Here is an 18,992-nt window from a genome sequence, read left to right on the forward strand (position 1 = left end):
ATAGTTTATACTGTTCTTGCCTTCTCTCCTTCTTTCATTCAAGAATATTAACTGAGACTTACTAAGCACCCGACAGGGGTTGGGACAGATGCTAAGATTCACAAAAGTAAAATATAGGGATTTCCAAGGAGGCTAATAAGAGCTAGCGGAGATGGTTAAATTGATATATAATTATAGCTAAGAAGATCCACTGTTAGAACAGACATTATCTGAATATCTAGTTGTCTAAGTATGAAAAGTATCCCTAAGTAAATTCCTCGGGAGACTTTAATAATGATCTATTAGCCCTCGATGGCTCTGAGATAGGAAAATCACTTTTCTTTGAGGGTGTGGCCACCAGCAGGTCGCCCAGTCCCTGGTGGATGACCTAACACCCCTGAACATGTAGGAAACACTAATTCCACTCAGTTGATTAGGTAAATAAATAGGACATGACGTTTGAAGGGAAATGTGCTGGGAAATTCTGTGGGCATATTTATTGGAGAAGGTGTGGGTGGATATGATTAAGATACATCATTTGCATGTGTCTGAAATCTTCAAAATATAAAATTTAAATATTGTTAAAATATATAAAAGAAAAAGTGGGTTGTTAAGAGAACACATCAGGGTAGCATCTATAGTCCAAAGAAAGGGGCTAGAGATATGGCTCAGTGATTAAGTCACTGACTACTCTTGCAGAGGACCAGGGTTCAATTCCGAGCCTACACATGGAGTTTCAGAATCATCCACACCTCCAGTCTCAGTAGATACTACACCTTTATCTGACCTTCATGAACATCAAACATGCACATGATGTTCATACTAAATGCAGGCAAAATTCTCACACATAAAATAAAATGAGCCAATGAGGCAAAGGGAACAAGAAGCATAGAGGGATAGAGGCAGTTGGAAGACCCTAACCATGCCATGATATAATGTGTAGAGGGATAGAGGCAGTTGGAAGACCCTAATCATGCCATTTTGTAACTTCTCTTCAAAAGAGCCACATGTCCAATCTACGACCTGACCCATGTACTTAAAATCATGGTAATACAGCACTGGGATCAGTTGTTTTCCATTTGATGCTTCTTTAGACACCATTTGAATATACATCCTTCCTACCACCCAATTTTTGGTACTAGTCCATGATGAAATTATGCAGCTGTTAACTACCGAACTTGAAGATACTTTCAGCTCCCTGTAGACTTCAAAATGAGTTTTACCATTATTATAGTTAATAATAATTGCAAATAAAATCCCAGCATTTATGCCATAAAATTGATTCTCACTCTACACCTCTCTATGAAAACATCAAATGCCTTTAAAATTGCTATTAGAACAAATTATAACACAAAGCACTTACATAGCATTTTTGTTTGGGGAGATAATTTAAGTTTATTGCCTTTATGTTCCAGGGAAGAAAAATCTCAACAGGGTTAATTGTCTTCCCTAAGCCATGTGATTCATTGTGGTAGAGAATAATGAAAATTCAAATTAAGGATGTCCATCCAAATTAAAAAAGTATATAACCTTTAAGTAGGAAGTACAGCTAGCATTGCACAGATTATTTTTGTTACCAGTGGGAAATATAAAATGAATAAACAAAAACATCAAAGTCCTAGGTCAAATTTATAAGAAATAGGGTTGTTCAAAGGGTAAATGCCAGGCTGGAGAGATGGTTTAGAAGTAAAGAATATTTGCCAGAGGATCAGAGTTCAATTCACAGCAGGCATAATAGGTGACTGTCAGCTGCCTATAAATCCAGTACCAAGAGTTGTTCTCTTCTGGCCTCCATATATTACATAGAACAGACATGGTGGGGAGCTAGGGAGAAGGGAGAGAAGAGAAGGAGAGAGGGAGAGGGAGAAGGAGAATTGTTTGTTAACAAACAAACAAACAAACAAAAAACAGTGGCTTTTAGTGCATAGTTCATCAACCACTGAGATTTAGTTTCACTAATGAGATCACTTTCTGTGTCTGCCCCTGGGATCCCAGGCTTATCAATGATGATGAACTTTATTCCTGCAGTGCATTGCTGCCAACTATCATCTGCCCACCTGGCTTGTATCTAAAGCCAAAGAGTTTTCATGAAGAGGAGGAAGGCCATGGCAATCAAATGCTCTTTGGCAGTGTTTATATAAAAGAAGAGGCACATTTGTATTCTGAGGAAAGTAGATAGAACTGGACATCATCATCATGTTAAGCAAAATAAGCCAGACTAAGTAAGAGAAGTATCCAATATTTTCTCTCATACATGGAGTGTAGAATAAATTTATGGCAGTTGCATTTTGCACACATATTATTGTGTGTAGATTATATATACACAGATATTATTAGATAGATTTTCATATGACATCAAAGTAGAAGGAGAACTATGTGGTGGGACAAAAGAGTATAAAGGGAAAAGAAGAATATGAGAGTGATGGAGCAGCTAATGGTAACATTACATGTTTTCTCTTATTCATAATGTTCGAATCTACATCATTATGCTGAGTGCACATGTGTGTATGCATACATGTATGTGTACATATTTAACGTATATATATATATGTATAGTATGTGTATATGTGCATCTATAATGTATGTATGCATGTATATACAATGTATATATATATGTATGTTTATATAGTGTGTATGCATGTATATATACATGTATATAGTGTGTGTATGTGTGTGTGCTTGCACGAGTGCATTGTGTGTACACATGTGGGTGCATAATATATTGAAAATAGAAGAGTGTCTACTCTTGGGAGCATGAGGACTGAGAGGGAAGAAAAGAAAGAAGAACATAAGAAATTAACAGAGGGATTATATGAGTAAAGTACAAATAGACAATGTGTGGATATACAATAATAAAATCCTAATTTCATAACCTAACTAAAAACAAACTGTTTTTTAAAAAGAGGGGGAGTCCATTATACTTTCTGCCTACCTTGGCTCGCACTAACCCAAAATTGCAAAGTGTGATGACCAGATGACCTGAAAATATATCAAAATCTATTGTAAGTCAAAGAAAACATCAGTGATGGTCTTTGAGACATTTGATGTGGATTTAAAACATGGAGTGAGACCCCCAACTGTTATTATATTCTATAAGACAAAATTAACCCTTCCTAGGACTGATAGACCTTAAAATTTCTTTAGTAACTAAAAGTCATATATTCAAAGTCTGCTGTGTGAAAAGTCTGGTGTCAACATATCCCTGCAAAGAATGAGAACTTGGCTCTCAGAGAGCTTGTGCTATTAATGATGTAATGGAACATTCTAAAACTGCCATGCTTCTATGATACCCATAGATGGTGAATTTTTACAAGGAGACCATAGCCCCAAAATATATTACTATGAAGACATTTTACTTGGTGTTTTTGAAACTTCATTGTGCCTTGAAATCATCTGAAAGACTAAAACTTGTGCAGTAGGTGTGGCTAAAGCCTGGAGATTATTTTTATTATTTACCTTTATTGTATATGCATATTTGTTTGGCTGCACACATGAATGTGCACCACTTGCATTCACTGCTTGTGGAGGTAAAAGGGCACCTGATCCTCTGGAACTGTAGTTACAGATGGTAATGAGCTGCCATGTGGATTTTGAGAATCAAACCCAGGTCATCTGCAAGAACAACCAATGCATCATAAATGCTGAGCCATCTCTCTACTCCCTGGGTAGTTTGCTTCTCAGTCCCTATGTATGCTAATGTTGCTCATGTGAGGATCTGCATTATGGTCTTGGCTTATTAAAGCACCCACAAGGATATCTCAGGTTATGTTTTTGTTTTTTATTGTTTTTGGATCTTTTATTTATTTGTTTTAATCACCACTAATGTCTCCAGTGGAGATTGGGAGGATGACTCAATGGCTAAGTACACCTGCTGCTTTTTCAGAGTTGCTTCTTCCATCTTCAGTAGGCACCAGCACACACACACACACACACACACACACACACACAAAATCTTAAAAATTGCAATGTCCCCACTAACTGACCAAAACAAAAATTTATAGAAAATTACGAAGACATTAATTTTCAAAACAGAAGATAATTTATTATTTTTAGCATGTTTACATGTAGTTCAACAATACCTTGCATGAGAATGCCTCATCAAATATAAAGCTGACAGTCAAACATTATAAATAGTAGAAGAGATTTTTTTATAAGAAAAAGCTATTAAAAAACAGATATAAAAGTGGCCACTTGTAAGTATCCTTTTCACTATAATAATAAAGCTTTTAATTATTTCTTTTAAAACAGTTAAATTTATAGCCCTCAAAAATCAAATTGTGCTATAACCATCTGAGTTTTAAATACTATGTAATAAATCCAAATTACAAATGGATATAAATTTGTCATTAATGGGCTTCCTAACCCATGACCCTTTTCATGCTCTGGACAGACTCTTTCCACATTAAGGTTATAAGCATGCTATATTAGTATAATTAGACAAGGCAGATTGTTTCTAGGAAAGGGGGAAATTGACATACAATAGTCTCTGTCTCTGGTTTTTGCAACAATTCTCTTTTGTCTTGTCCCATAGACTATGGCTTAGCAAGGTAGCTCATTCTAAAAGAAACCCTGTACTATGTGGAGAGTTCAGCCATGTCTTTAGTCACTGTAGAGTCACCACTGGACATTCTGCTATCAATATGTGTTTGCATAATTGGTAAAACAATAAAATATAGACAAGTTGTATGTATTATCTTTGCCTTTATGACTTCAAATGATTTTCAGCTTAAGGTACTCATATATATGTTTATATCATGGTCACAAAACAAGCTTTCTTCACATACTCTAAGAGTCATAAATTCTTGTAAATATCATTAGCATATGTAATTTTTAGATAGTGCTAAAGTCTAAATTATAATACTAGCTCATGGATTATGTCAAATTATATGAGCCCATATTAGTATACTCATGAGAGTATACTAATATTAGAGGATTGAATTGACTGTGAGATGTTGGTAGGACAGTTACTTACCAATCTGACTATTGCAGTCAGTAATCAATTGTCACATTAGAAAACACTTGTTTCTTAGGGGCCAAAGAGGTTGTTCAGAAGTTAAAATATTGCTCTCCAAACTCAGCAACAGGGGTTTGAGTTCTACAACTGACACCATGGTGGAATGGGAGACATGAACCAACTCTTCAGAGGTGTCCAGTGACCTCAAAGTACATGGCATGCCTACACTTCCACTCACTGTCAATAATAATAATAATAATAATAATAATAATAATAATAATAATAATTTTATTTCTGGACCACTATATGCTCGTGGCCCTGAAAACTGAAGAAAACACATTGTGATAAGATTTTCATTCTCTATCCATGTATATTTTTAATTGAATTTAGTTTGCATTGACACACAACAGTGACACACAACACTTTGGCAGTGTGACTGGCATGAAAATGTTAACTCCTTCAGCCAAGTGTTTTGTCCTGTTTACTTGTCCTAGGACTTGGAAAGACTGTGATTTAGAAGTCCTAGGCAGTGGAGGAAGGGACATTAATCAGTGCTACTATTTAACTATCAAGAGCAATTGCTACAAACACAATTTGCTAGGTTAAGGTACACTCTGAAGCCAATAAGACCCCACGCATTCCTTTTAAAGGCTTCATACTAGTAGCTATTCCATCAGGACACGGGACAAAGCAACATTCCCTTTTACTTTGTTTGTTTGTTTGTTTGTCTGAGGGGTGTGTACCACACACGTGGCACCATGTGCATGGAGAGGACAACTTGCTGGGGAATAGATTTCAAGTTGTTAGCAAACACCTTTACCTCTTGAGCCATTTCACTGATGCAAACAGAACTTACAGACTCGTCAGTGTGGAATTTGGAAGCTAGGTATGAATTCGGTGAAAATAAACAGGACAGCTCTAGAAAAGGAGGATATACAGACCTCTCTGGCTGGCTGGGAGCGTGTCCTAGATGGGAAAAGAACCCTTCCATGCTTTACTTTAGAGGATCCCTAAGACACTTTAGTGCATATGATTTATCACTTGGGAATCACCAATTATAATTAATTCACTCAAAGTTTCCAACTTCAAGGGCCCAGCACGATTGCTCAGCAAGGCATGTGCTTCTCACCTTGGCAACCTGAGTTCAATTCCCAAAAATCGGGGTGGGGGGGAAGCAGGAGGAGAGAACTGATTATACAAAGCTGTCCTCTGGTCTTCACATGTGTATTGTGTGCGTATGCATGTGAATGTTAAAATGTGAAAGATATTACCAGAATACAATCTGCACATTTAAGAAACAAAGTTTTGGCTTAAGTGACAAAGTTTTGGGCTGGAGAAATGGCTCAGTAGATAAAAGCCATTACTGACTTTCTCAAGAACTAGACCCCCATTGGACAGCTTATACTAGTCTGTAATGCCAGCTCCAGAGATGCTGATGAGCCCTTCTTACCCGCCTCCAACAGGCCCTGGAACACATGGTGTACATGCACATAAACATGGAAAAACTTGAAACAAAAAATAAAATCTAAAGCATAGAAGGAGGGAAAGGGGAAACTCAGCTGTCTTTCCCCTTAAAAGATAAACAAAAAAGGGAAACTTGCAAATTTGTAAACTCACCAGGAAAAGTGCTTTATAAGTAAGCTTAAGATTTATCTAAAAGGTTCCAATTACTTTCAAGATATCCAGGAGAAACCAAGACAGCAAACACAACACTATTACGTATTTTTTTTCTGAAACCAAGTTCGTAATATCGCCATATTCAGATCTGCATTTTACTTTCTCAGATAGTTTCTGGAACTTTCTATTATAGATTGGAGTAGAAAGTCCTTTTCTTTTGTTTTATTTCTTGTGAACTAACGTACTTGAAAGACAGGTAATCATTTCAAGGAAAGCTTCACTGGATTTTGCAAGTTCTGCATTGGGGAAGTGGTTTATGAGTGTGTTTCCCACAGCACTCCATCCAAAGTGAGCTGGGAACCTGCTGGGCACCTTGACTTTAGTGTTTCTGCTCATTTCTCTCTTACCAATCTTGAATGTAGGGATGGACTGGCTTCAGTATGTCACAAAACTTGTGTCAAAGAAAGGGTGCTGGGCCTGACGAGATGATCAGAACGTAAGAGTAATTGATAGTTTTGCAGAAGACCTGTGTTTGGTTCCTAGCACCCACACCAAGTGACTCAGAATCTCTGGTAACTCCAGGGCCAGGGGATCGGGTCCCTTTCTTTGCCTCTGTGAAAACCCATACACGTGTGCACACAAACACACACAGGTACATATATATGCATGCATATAAACAAAAATAAAAAGCACAGAGTAAACTGGCAAAATTGGACAATAGCCAAAATATCAAAAGTGAATGTAAAACAGCCCAGTTGAGGCTTTCTAACTCCTCACCATCCCCACCTCTCCGGATCATCCACAAACATGACTACAAGCAGCTCTTCCTGGCAACAGCGCCTGAGTTTGACCATCTGCAGACTTGTAACTCTTCAAGCTGCATGTGGTGGAAAACACACACACACACACACACACACACACACACACACACACACACACACACACCATTCTTTGTGGTTTTGCATTTAGAGTTTTCACCTGTCTTTAGTTAATGCATTCCCATTGACCATTCTTTTTAACATTAATTGTACCAGAGACAAGGGGTAGACATCATTTCCTGTGCTGACAAATAGGAGGAAATCCTGAGCGCTTCACTGTACTCTGGCTTCATAAGAAAACCCCCGAAGCTTCTAGAATATTTTTCTAAAGTAGAGAAATGCACAACTTTTTCAGAATCTGAGTATTTTCAGAGTCCTAAACTAGGTTGTAATTATCTTCAGGCCAATATACTTCTACCAAAACATTTGACTTAGAGTTGTCAGATAAGTTTAACAAGGGAGAAATTAACCTTAAACAATCACAAATGATACTAAGTTTCCAAAAGTTCAAAGAGTATTTTAATCTCCAGTACACCATAGCTTTCCAAAACCCCTCCCAATCATAGGGTTTTTTTTTTCTCCTTAGGTTGTTATTGCATTTTGCTCCTGGGCTAATGCATTACCTAAATATAGACAGCCATTTTTAGTATAAATTCCAAAAGCCATAAATGTTTCATAATTGAGGACATAATTCGAAGTAAGAGAGCTTTTTCCACTCATCCTTTTTTATGGTTGCAAATTGGAAAATACTCAAGTAATTACTCCCTTAATAGTTCAATGCTGGCAACTCTACTTTATGAACCTCACAAGCATCTTTGCCCACCCCCAGGGCAGTATAGGGGGTTACAGAAAAAAAACTTAACTTGTACAATTAACCAAATCACCCAGCACTCTGATGCAAGATTCTTTCATTAAGCCATTAATAAAATGCACTGCTGAGTGGGTGGTCGTCCAGGTTTTATGAGGCCTTTGCAGTTCAATTCAATGGCTGCAGTTTGGGTAAAAACCCAACGTCTGCAAGATCAGCAAGCTGAGGAAAAGCCCCGATTCTAGAAACATTTTCTTTCCTTCTCCACAGTTCATCTGAGAGCACTCAATGCCAGCGAACTAATAAGGGAAGTGATTTTTGAATCCCAGAAAGTACAATGCATTTCTGTCTACCCAATAAAGAGAAAAGCAAATGAAACGCTTGCTTCCTATGACCTCAAAAGCATAAGCAGAAAGCCACTGGTCATTTTATGGTTTCTAAACAAAGGTAGCTTAGACAGTTTGTAATTCTACCCCCAGTTCAGACTCCAGCACTTATTTCCTACTGGAGTTTATATATCACAATGCAGAATGTCATATGTTTTATTTCTTGGCATTGCTCCGTCGTGGTATGCTTATATAATTGATGAATGTAGGGATCTTATAAGCAGAGAACAATTTAAATCCTAAAGCTCAATGTTTCCTTTCTAAACTTGGACACATTACAGAAAATTCAACACTGACAAAAGATTCTGTCTTGGCCATTACAGGGGGTGTAAATTATCTGGATTTGGAAACTATGTGACTTCTCTTAACCCGCTTTGTTTATATGACTTCAGTTAACCCCCTCTGTTTATATGTGATGAGAGTCTAATTACACACTGTTGACTGCATCCTGGAGACCTCAGTATCTTTAAAACATAACTGGAGATAAATAGAGTGAAATATTCAGTTCATGGTCTATTTATTGCTAAAAGTCACCAAGAAAGGGTAGACAAGTTCATGAGAAAGAGATATTGTTGAAAATTATATTCCTCTTATAATTACAGTCAATGCAGTATTGTCAAGGGCCAGAGATATAAATGAAAAAAGACGTGTAAATCATAAAAATTCAGGCTTTTTGGATTCTAGTACCTTAGGCAAAGGTGTGCTCCTGTTAATGACACGTGGCAGTAACTGGAGATGGCTTGTATCATTGTGTTTGTAAAAGACCTTGAGAGCTCCAACCACTAAGTCCAAGATACCAAGTAATCATATAAAAACGTCCAGGTCAAACCCAGCAAGACGGGGAACATTTCTCCCTAGAATCATGTCATTCTGAGTCCCATGGATAGTCATGTATACATCACCATGAACTAGAACAGAAAACAAAATCCTGAGCTTTCTAACTTAATTTCAAGTATTTTTGTCAGAAAATAAACTTCAAATTTATTTCATCATCATCATCATCATCATCATCATCATCATCATCATCATCATCAGGGATTGGACTTAAAAGGTAGGTCCTGCCATTCCACTGTTTCAAAGTCTGATGGTAGTACCTGTAAGCAGGTGTTTTTACCCTCTCCACAGTCATTTGCACACTTACAAGTATGACTTAGTACAACCACCAGTTTAATGGTTATAACAAGGAATTCACTTTTCCCAAACTCTAAAACACACATGATGAGAAGATACAGTGTCCAGATTTAGAGTCAATGCAATGTTTCCTGATTCAAACAGTTCATAAATTCATCTCCAGTTTCCTCAAGAAAACCGACACACATAGAAACTCTTCTAGACGCTCACTGAAGTTTATTCCTGAAACATACCATAAACAGATTCTCAGCCAAATATTAAAAATGCAGCTATCAGTATAAAAGAATCATCTATGGAAACTACTGTCTCCAGTCTACATACATAAGCAAACAGAGCCACTTTCCTGAAATCAAGCCTGCAACAAAACTCAAACCAACAGGGTATTCTCCACCAGCAGTCCCTGCTAAACCAGTGCCTACAAGCAATTTAGATGCACTAAGACACCTGTGCAGAATCAGAGAACAGCAACAAAACCAGACCCTACCTTGATGGTCTTAGAGGGCTGACACTTGATGTGATGGGACACGCTGGCTGTTTGGTTCATGTTTCAGGACCCTGGACAGTGCACGATCCACAGGCAGAGTTCCAAGACTAACCAGAGATCAAGTCTCCCCTGCTGGACTTGAGCAAGGGGCTGCTGCTGTTGCTGCTGCCTCTGCTGCTTCTATTGCTGCTGCTGTCTTACTCTGCAGGCTGAAACGCTGTCAGGCTGGAGGGATCCGCAGCTCACTTAGCCCTAAATAAAGCATTTACTTGGTTCATCATTCTCAGAGCTCTTGGCAATATGGGATAGAAAGCCGACTGTTTAAATTCACTTGCACGGTATCTTTTCAGTACTGAGTTGTGACAGATCTACAGTGCAGCCAATAGTCTTGGCTCTTATGCTCATTTCAAAACGACGGATACCAGGAAATATACAGAGATCAATTGCAGTACTACAGTTTAAAGGGCCACTCTCTCATCAACCCTGGTACTACCAGGTTATACATATTCTGCAGTGCAAAAATAATTCTCTCTCCTTCTTCTCTCTTGCTCTCTTTGATTTTTTTGCAATAAATCATTATTAATCTAATAATAAATTTTATCTATTTCTCCTTAGTGCTAACTACAAAAACAACTATAAGTCAAGAGAAAGACCTGTTGATGGTGGTCAGATTTTAAGGCTTTGCATCTGTAAGGTGTGATACTTGTATTGCCTATGGATATTAAAGCTACTGGTATTTCTGTAAGCTGTGGGAAGCTAAAGGTATTCATGAAGTTTTACAAACAGTATAATTGTTGCACATTTCACCACAGCTTAAAATGTCTTCTGATTTTCTTGTCGGCCATAGATACTATTGAGATCACATTTTTTTTTGAGAGAGAGAGAGAGAGAGAGAGAGAGAGAGAGAGAGAGAGAGAGGAGAGAGAGAGAGAGACTACCATTCAGTCACATATAGTCGCTTCTTTAACTCAAATGTCATTGTGGAAAAATAAGTCATTAATATTTTCTTGCAAGAGAAAAACTCTCTCCTCACGCATTCTTATGCTCACAGCAGCATTGATCAGGGTGAATATTCCCATATGGGCATAGTATCTCAGAAGCTTGAGAAAGTGGAAAATACCACTTCACTGGCCTTTATTATAAAATATTTATGTAATCCAGACTGGGTGTTACATCTTATGTGTATTTCTGTACATGTGTAGATTCGCATGTGACACAGTGCAAGTGTGGGGATTAGAGGACAGCTCATGAGAGTCACTTTTCCTCTGCCTCCACGTGGTCCCCACAGATTGAAGTCATGATTCTAAATATGGCAGTAAGTTCCTTTACCCAGTCACTCATCTTGCTGACATAAAGATCAACACATTTTATTAATCAGAAATATATCTTGCTGATGAAATGCTACATAACATAAAGTGCTGTATAACACTTTATGACATCCCATAATATCATAGATAAAGAGTAATACAAGAAAAATAGATTAAAAAGTTTAATAAAATAATTATATGTAAAAAATGCTTATGTAAGCATCCACTTCCTCTTCTAAGACATAAAGATATTTCACACATTCAATAAAATAGTCTTCATATATCTGAAGAAGTCTGACACCATGGAGATTAATAGTACAAAATTTAAACAAATAAAGAAAATCCCTTGTTTAAAAAAAATAGAAATGGAGGACTGAAGAAATGGCTGAAAGGTTTACAGCATTGGCTACTCTACCAGGTGATTCAGGTTCAATTCCTGGCACTCACATAATAGGTCATAATTGTCTTTAACTCCAGTCTAGCGCATCTAATGCCCTCTCTTAGTTTATTTATATGGGCATCAGGAACACATGTGGTGCACAGACATACATGCAGGCAAAACACTAATCCACATAAAATAACATGAAAATAAAGACACAATGAGAAGTAAAGACACTTAACATCAAGTCTGGGAACCTGAGATCAATGGAAGAAAGAGAGAACAGATTCTGAAAATTCACATGCATGTCCTGACACATGTATGCATGCACATACACAAAATAGATAAATAATAAATATTTAAAGCAGAAAAGAAATAGAATCAATAAACACCAGAAGACAGGCCAAGTTCAAAACACCATGAAGCCACACAGCAGAGCACAACCAGAGCAGCAACATATGTGGTGGCATGAGCTTTGCATGTGTGTGGGGGGAGGGACTTGCTTGTGCACATGCATTGTTGTGCTTGTGAACCTTGAAATTCTTCAAGGTCATGCACTTTGATTTCTAAAAAAGGTTCTGTCATAGTGTGTGGCATACTGTTCTGACAAAATACCATGGACAAAAACAAGGTGGGCAGGAAAAGAATTATTTGGCTTGTGCTTCCACATCCATAGCTCGTCACTGAGGGAATCTAGCACAGAAACTCAAACAGGATGGGAACCTGGAGGTAAGAGCTAATGCAGAGGATATAGAGGGGTGCATCTTACTAGTTTGCTCCCCATGACTTGATCAGTCTGGTTAGACCCTAGGACCACCAACCTAAGGAAGGCAACACCCATGATGGGCTATGCCCTCCCACATCAAGCACTAATTAAGAAAATGCTCTATAGGCTTGCCTACAACCCAGTACTCTAGGGTCATTTTATTTCAACTGGGGTCTTCTCCTCTAGGATTATTCTAACCCGGGTCAAGCTGACAAGAAACTAGCCAGCATAGGTGTTCTCACTGGGCTAGAACTCACCAATTAGGCTAGAATGACTGCTCAATGAGCCTCAAAGATCTGTCATGGCTGACCCACTGCTGAAGTCAACATATGTGCCACTGTGTCCTGCTTTTTACCTGTGTTCTGGGAATTAAACTCAGGTCCCTATGGTTGCGAGGGAAGGATTTAGCAACTAAGCCATCTCTCCAGGTACTCAAAGTTTATGATAAAATCATAAATGTGTGGTTTAAAAAACCACAAATGTGGCTTATATTCTCATTTAACTCTAATATTTTAGACAATCCACACACCAAAGAGAAATGCATAAAGCTTTAAACATTTTATATTCTGAGATAATGAAAACAACATATCCAAATTATAGAATGAAGTGAAATAATATTTAGAAAAAATGTATACACTTGATACATGTGTGTGTAAATACATTTATTTAAAATATAGTCAGAGAACATATTAATAAGGAAAAAGAAAGTATTCATCACAGGAATTTGGAAATCTGAAGTAAAAACAAGTAGATGCAGGGAAGTAAGTAATAAGGTAAGAAGTGAATGGAGAAAATGATAAGCATGTAAGTCAGTAAGCCTGAGGTAATTGTTTCAATGGGTAGTTAGCAATCTTAACTAGCAAGACTGGCTCAGCTCTCCTCTTTTAGATAGTCCTGAGAGCTATATATTTGTAAAACTTCCCAATAAAATTATGTAAATATTCTTGGTACAATAGAGCATGCTCTGTGCAGTCCTCAAAATGATCTACTATAGCCATGTTTTCTGTTTTGAGTGTAGGTTTATTAAGCATATAACAAGCTAAACTAAAAGAATAACTTTGGAGTTGCCGAGAGACAGAAGATCCCCATCAAGTGAGTGTATAATATCCAGCAAAGATAACTGAGTAGCCTGACTGAGAGCTAACAAAGGTGACATCATCAAATCAGAACTTAACGATACACGGCAGAAATTGACTTCGGAAGTTGAGCGGTCACATGATTCTTGACTGAGCTTTCTCTCCATGGAAGAGCTGCCTGCTTCCTGTCCTCACACTTTTAAGGCACAAGATAAACAGTAATGAACTATTGGAAGTTAATTTGTGCCTCTAGTTGTTCTTGTGGACATGAGTGTTATACTTTTGAGCTGCTTTTCATTTCTTCCTGTCACACACAAGACCCAGTGTGACCCAGAGCAGGATTTTAAGGGACACTTGACATAAATATGTTTAAGTCAGAGACAAGGGGAGACCTGATGACTCCTGGAGTCAGCTTTCTAGTGTCTTGTGATGGGTACTTAACTAGCACAGGAGACTGCCTGTATAATGCATATTACAGAAGGACAAAGTGCTGGCTGCTAGAGTTGAGACCAAGTTCCCTCATCTGCGTTGAGGAATCGTTAACATTTCCGTGACTCAGCACAACAAACACTTTCATGATCACCACAAAGCATATAGGTGGCAAGTGGTAGCAACTGTTGTCACAGGAAATTACCCATTTCCCTACTTCATTTTGTCAATTTAACACAGCACAGAGAGTTTGAGGTATTTTCCAGATCTGACTGACCCGTGGGCTTGTCCATGAGAAGAGTAATTATTAATTATGTAGGCGAGTCCAGGCTGCTGTGGTTGACCCCACTTCTAGGCAGGTATCCTTGGCTGTATAAGCAAGTTAGAGAAGCATAAACAAGGGGGAGGCTGAGCAAGGGAGTGAGGACATGGTCTAGCAAGCAGCATTCCTCCAAGATTTCTGCTTCCAGGTCCTGCCTGACTCCTGCCTTAATGTCCGCTCAGTAAAAATCTGTCCTAGAAGCCAAAGTAACCCTTTCTTTCCCTATGTTGATTTTTCTCAGCGTGCTATATCACAGCAACAGAAAAAAATTAGAACACCAATTTTCAATAGTTCTTCAAATCTATGTTCTATATCCAGACACATCACTACCACAATGAGTGAGTAGGCAGAGTTCATCTGGAGTACCTGTCTAATGTTGGACTTAGAAAATAAAATAAAGAAATTTCACATATAAAAAGTGTTGGGGGAAGCAGCAAGATGTCTCAGTGGGTAAAGGCACCTGCTGCCAATCCTGATGGCCTGAGTTCTCCACTGGGAACCACATAGTACAAGGAGAACTGCCTTCCTTCCACAAGTTGTTCCCTGAACTACACACACACACACACACACACACACACACCATGCCACACCATGTCAGCCCATGTATGCGTGCATACACAGGCAGACACACATACAAACACACACAACATAATAAAAATTTAAAGAGTGTAGTATACATCATATTTTCCTTTCCACATCAATTGCCTTTTATTATATTAAACTCAGAATCTCGAGTAAAAAAAAGTAATCACTCAAAGGAAAAGATGACCCAACTCACAGTTTGGAGTTAAAATTTTCTTTTCTGCTAGGTTATCTTTTCACAGGTTGAGAAAATAAAAACCATGGTAATTTTAAAACATGTCTATTTAAAACACATATAGATTTTCCACAATTTTATAAAAATCTGCTGTGTCATAATGCATTCACTTTGAATGTGCAGCCAAAAGGAGATAGAAATAAATATATTAGAAAAATGCCAGACTACTGCAAGTTCTATTTAATAAGACTAACTTAGAAACTTCTTCTAATTTGGATATATTACATTTAAGATATTTAGCTCTAAAAAGAGCTGCAGGGGCCAGAGAGATGGCACAGCATTTAAGAGTACTTGCTGCTCATGCGGAGGACCCAACGCCTATGTAGCTGCTCATAGCTATCTGTAACATCTTCAGGGGCTCCAACACCATCTTCTTGCCTCCACAGAATATTCTCACATGTGTTGCACATATATGCACACAAGTAAAACATGCATACACATATGACAAGAACACATAAGATTTTAATATAAACAAATATAAACAGCTGTGGGATCATACCACAGCTTGTCACAGGGACGATTTTTTTTTTTAAGTGAAAATTTTCTTGGGAAATACAGCACACTGAATGTCAGTGAGTAAGAAAACCCAGGCCATTTATAACACAAAGAGCAACAGAAAGAAATTTAATACAAAGGACCAACTTCAGACTTAGTTAATGCTAATGGGGCTGGATGAAGCCAGTTGGTAGAGGGCAACCTATAATTCACAAGGTCCTGTGTTCCATCTCCAGTATTATAAACTGGGCTTAGTGTTTTATGCCTGCGACAAGATGAAAACAGGAAAATCAGAAGTTTAAGGTTTTCCTGGGTTAAAACATACATTTGAAGCAAGCCATAGATAGGTACTTGAGCGTCTATCTAAAGGAAAACAAGCAAACAAACAAAAAAACCTGGTAATAACTACATAAACAAGCCGTCAGGTTCCAGTTTGTAGAAAAGCATGAGTGATCCCTTCGATTCTTTTCATTAAGATGTAAGAAGCAGGGATATAAATTTCAGGAAATATAGTCAAGGATGTTCCTTGAAGAGTTTACTGTTTGACCTAGAAAGCAAATGTAAGACTGGCTTACTGAAATACTCCTTATAATACAAAACACTGAGAGTGAGGGAGATGGCTCAGTTGGTGAAGTACCTGCCACATAAGCTTAATGGCCTGAGTTTGCTTCCCAGCATCAACATAAAGTTCCAGCCGGAGTGGTGTGTGTCTATAACCCCAGCATAGAAAGGCAGATCCCCAGGGCTGGTTAGCCAGCTAGTCTAGCCAAACCAATAAGCTTCCAGCTCAGTGAGACACTCTTTCTCATAAAATAAACTGGAGAATGATTGATTGAGGAAGACACTTGATATCAACTTCTGCCCCTCCACCCCCCGCCCAACAACAAAGCCAAACATTGTCATATCATCAGATGGACCTGGTTTCCAACCTTTCTTTTTTCTTTGGACTTGGTCTGCCTAATTCCTAACCAGCTGACCACACTCATTCCTTCCAGCTGTAAGCTCTTTGAGGGCCCTCATTAGGAATTATATTTATAATGATACAGGACTTCTAAGTATAGGTATAAGGAGACCACTACAGAAAATATGGGTCCCTGCTGTTCCATAGAGCAATAGCATACTTCATCTTAATCCCTGTGTACTCTGGTTTGTTGACTGACTGTCCACTGAATCACTGCTAATCCTTGCTAGGAACTGAATGATTTTAGATTGTCAGGCTCAACAATTTAACCCAAAGGCTCTTACGCAGTCCTTTCCACTACCTCCTTACATTTTCTTAGATTTATATTTCCATCTGTGTGTGTGTGTTTGTGATCAACTATGAGTATATGCCAGCATGCATGTACCACATGGGGATGAAGGTCAGAGGGAAGCGCTACTCTCAGCCTTCACCTGCTTCTTTGAAACAGTGGTGTCTTCTGTTTCCTGGCTTGTACTCAAGTCTAGGTGGCCCATGAACTTCAGTTTTCAGTCTCTGCCTCCCAGGAACACTGAGATTATAGACAAACTGTACTTTATTTGGCACCGAACATGAGAGCAGAGATTAGGATTGACAAGGAACTAAGTTAATTACCCATCCCACACCAGTCTGACACTCAAGGTGAACATCCAGCTGATCCCATAGCAATCAACTGGTACCCCCTGACCTTCTTCAAACCTCCCCTGGCTACATTTAGCTTCCTGGTGTGTTTCACTCTTCATCTTTTTCTTCATATCTTTCTCATCACAAATTTCTCGGGATAGATCCTGGCTGACACTCAGTTATAATTATGTTCTACACTGAGTTTCACCTGCTTCCAAGCACAACAGACGTAAGTTTTGTAAGGAAAATGAACTTTCTCCCTTCACCATAACCAACACCCAATGCAATCTCAGAAATCCTTTTTGGTTGGTTTTTGTTTGTTTTGAAACACAATCTCATGTAGGTCAGGATGGCCCCCAGTTCACTGCCTAGCCAAGGATAACTTGAACTCCTAATCTTTTCTCCTCTACCTCTCCAGTGTTACGTCCCCAGAGCTCAGAAGCCCAGCTCTTGCACAAAATAGAGGTGCACAGCAATGGACCATCACCTTATTTCTGAAAATGTCTTCAGTCTCATACTTTCCTTACTAATGGTCACATTTTTTGCTTTGTGGGTTAAACTTACTGCTGAGAATGTGATGGAGACCCTAATTATAGAGGACATCAAAATAAACGGCCATGATTCTCTCGTGAGGGACTTTAGGAGCTCCTCCAGCCCTCCACTCTCCTGCTGCAAATAATTCACCCAACAGGCTCCCCTGACGTGCTTTAGAAATGTCCAGATCTGTGTACGGGTGTTTCCATGAACACACAGAAGTAAACACTAGAAGGATCTTGGAAGGAACTCAGTATAAGCTAACAACATGGTGTACCATACCCAGCAAGGACCTCTGATAGCTTGTTTTTGCAGTCATCATCATCAATCACCAGGAAGACAGAACTGCACACCAAATCCGTTGCCCTATAGCTCCCCAGGCACACAGGGACAGAGCACTTCATCTCCCTCAGCTTTCAGTCGCAACGCCTCATACTCTTCCAGAATTCCAGGATCTTTCTATCAGGAACTGTACTGATAGCTCCCTGGTCGCCCATTCCTTCTCTTCACATTCCTTCTTTGTTCTGAGGGTTGCTCAAACATTTATGACCAGCAAGGAATTCATATTTAAGTCAGGTGAGACATAAGCTCAATAAAAACAATCGTTATCATAATTTAGGGAGCTGTGACAGACAGGCATGCTGGGAGCACACTGCCTATTCCTCAGATCTAAAAGATCTGAGTACAGAACTTCTGTTTATTCCTCCTTCTGCACATTCTCTAGTCTCTGCCTAACAGAAAGCTGAACTCAGAGGATTTCAACCACTGCAAGCAGTGGGTGTATTTCAGAGCACCATTATCATTTGCTTTTTATAAACTTGTCACAAAATATATTTGTGTTTTAAGACTGCATTTACAAAACATATCTGAATACAAATTAAATGTGTGGGTATGTAGGGGAGAGTAAGTAAAGGATCCCAATAGAAGCATCCTTTCTTCTAACTGAGCTATGGCTGTGTTGCAGGCAAAAAATCAGATCTAAGATATAGCAGTTTGTCTAAAATTGATGAACATTTCAAGAAACACTTAGGCCATCCTCTCCTAACCTCTCCCCCTCCTCCTCCCCCTTCTCCTCAGCCTCCTCCTCCTCCTCCTCCTCCTCCTCCTC

At 38.6% G+C, this 18,992-nt stretch overlaps 1 protein-coding gene across 1 annotated transcript in view; it reads right to left on the reverse strand.

Annotated features, from left to right (window-relative positions):
• Window positions 1–10,473, reverse strand: part of Dpp10 (dipeptidyl peptidase like 10) — a 1,452,235-nt gene extending 1,441,762 nt beyond the window's left edge. Inside the window, exon 1 of the mRNA XM_021198715.2 lies at window positions 10,178–10,473. Coding sequence (XP_021054374.1) covers window positions 10,178–10,237 — 60 coding nt within the window. The 5' untranslated portion in view covers window positions 10,238–10,473. The remainder of the gene's footprint in view (window positions 1–10,177) is intronic.
• Window positions 10,474–18,992: the final 8,519 nt, after the last annotated feature.

This window comes from Mus pahari, chromosome 5, assembly GCF_900095145.1.
Source record: "Mus pahari chromosome 5, PAHARI_EIJ_v1.1, whole genome shotgun sequence".
Classification (NCBI taxonomy): domain Eukaryota; kingdom Metazoa; phylum Chordata; class Mammalia; order Rodentia; family Muridae; genus Mus; species Mus pahari.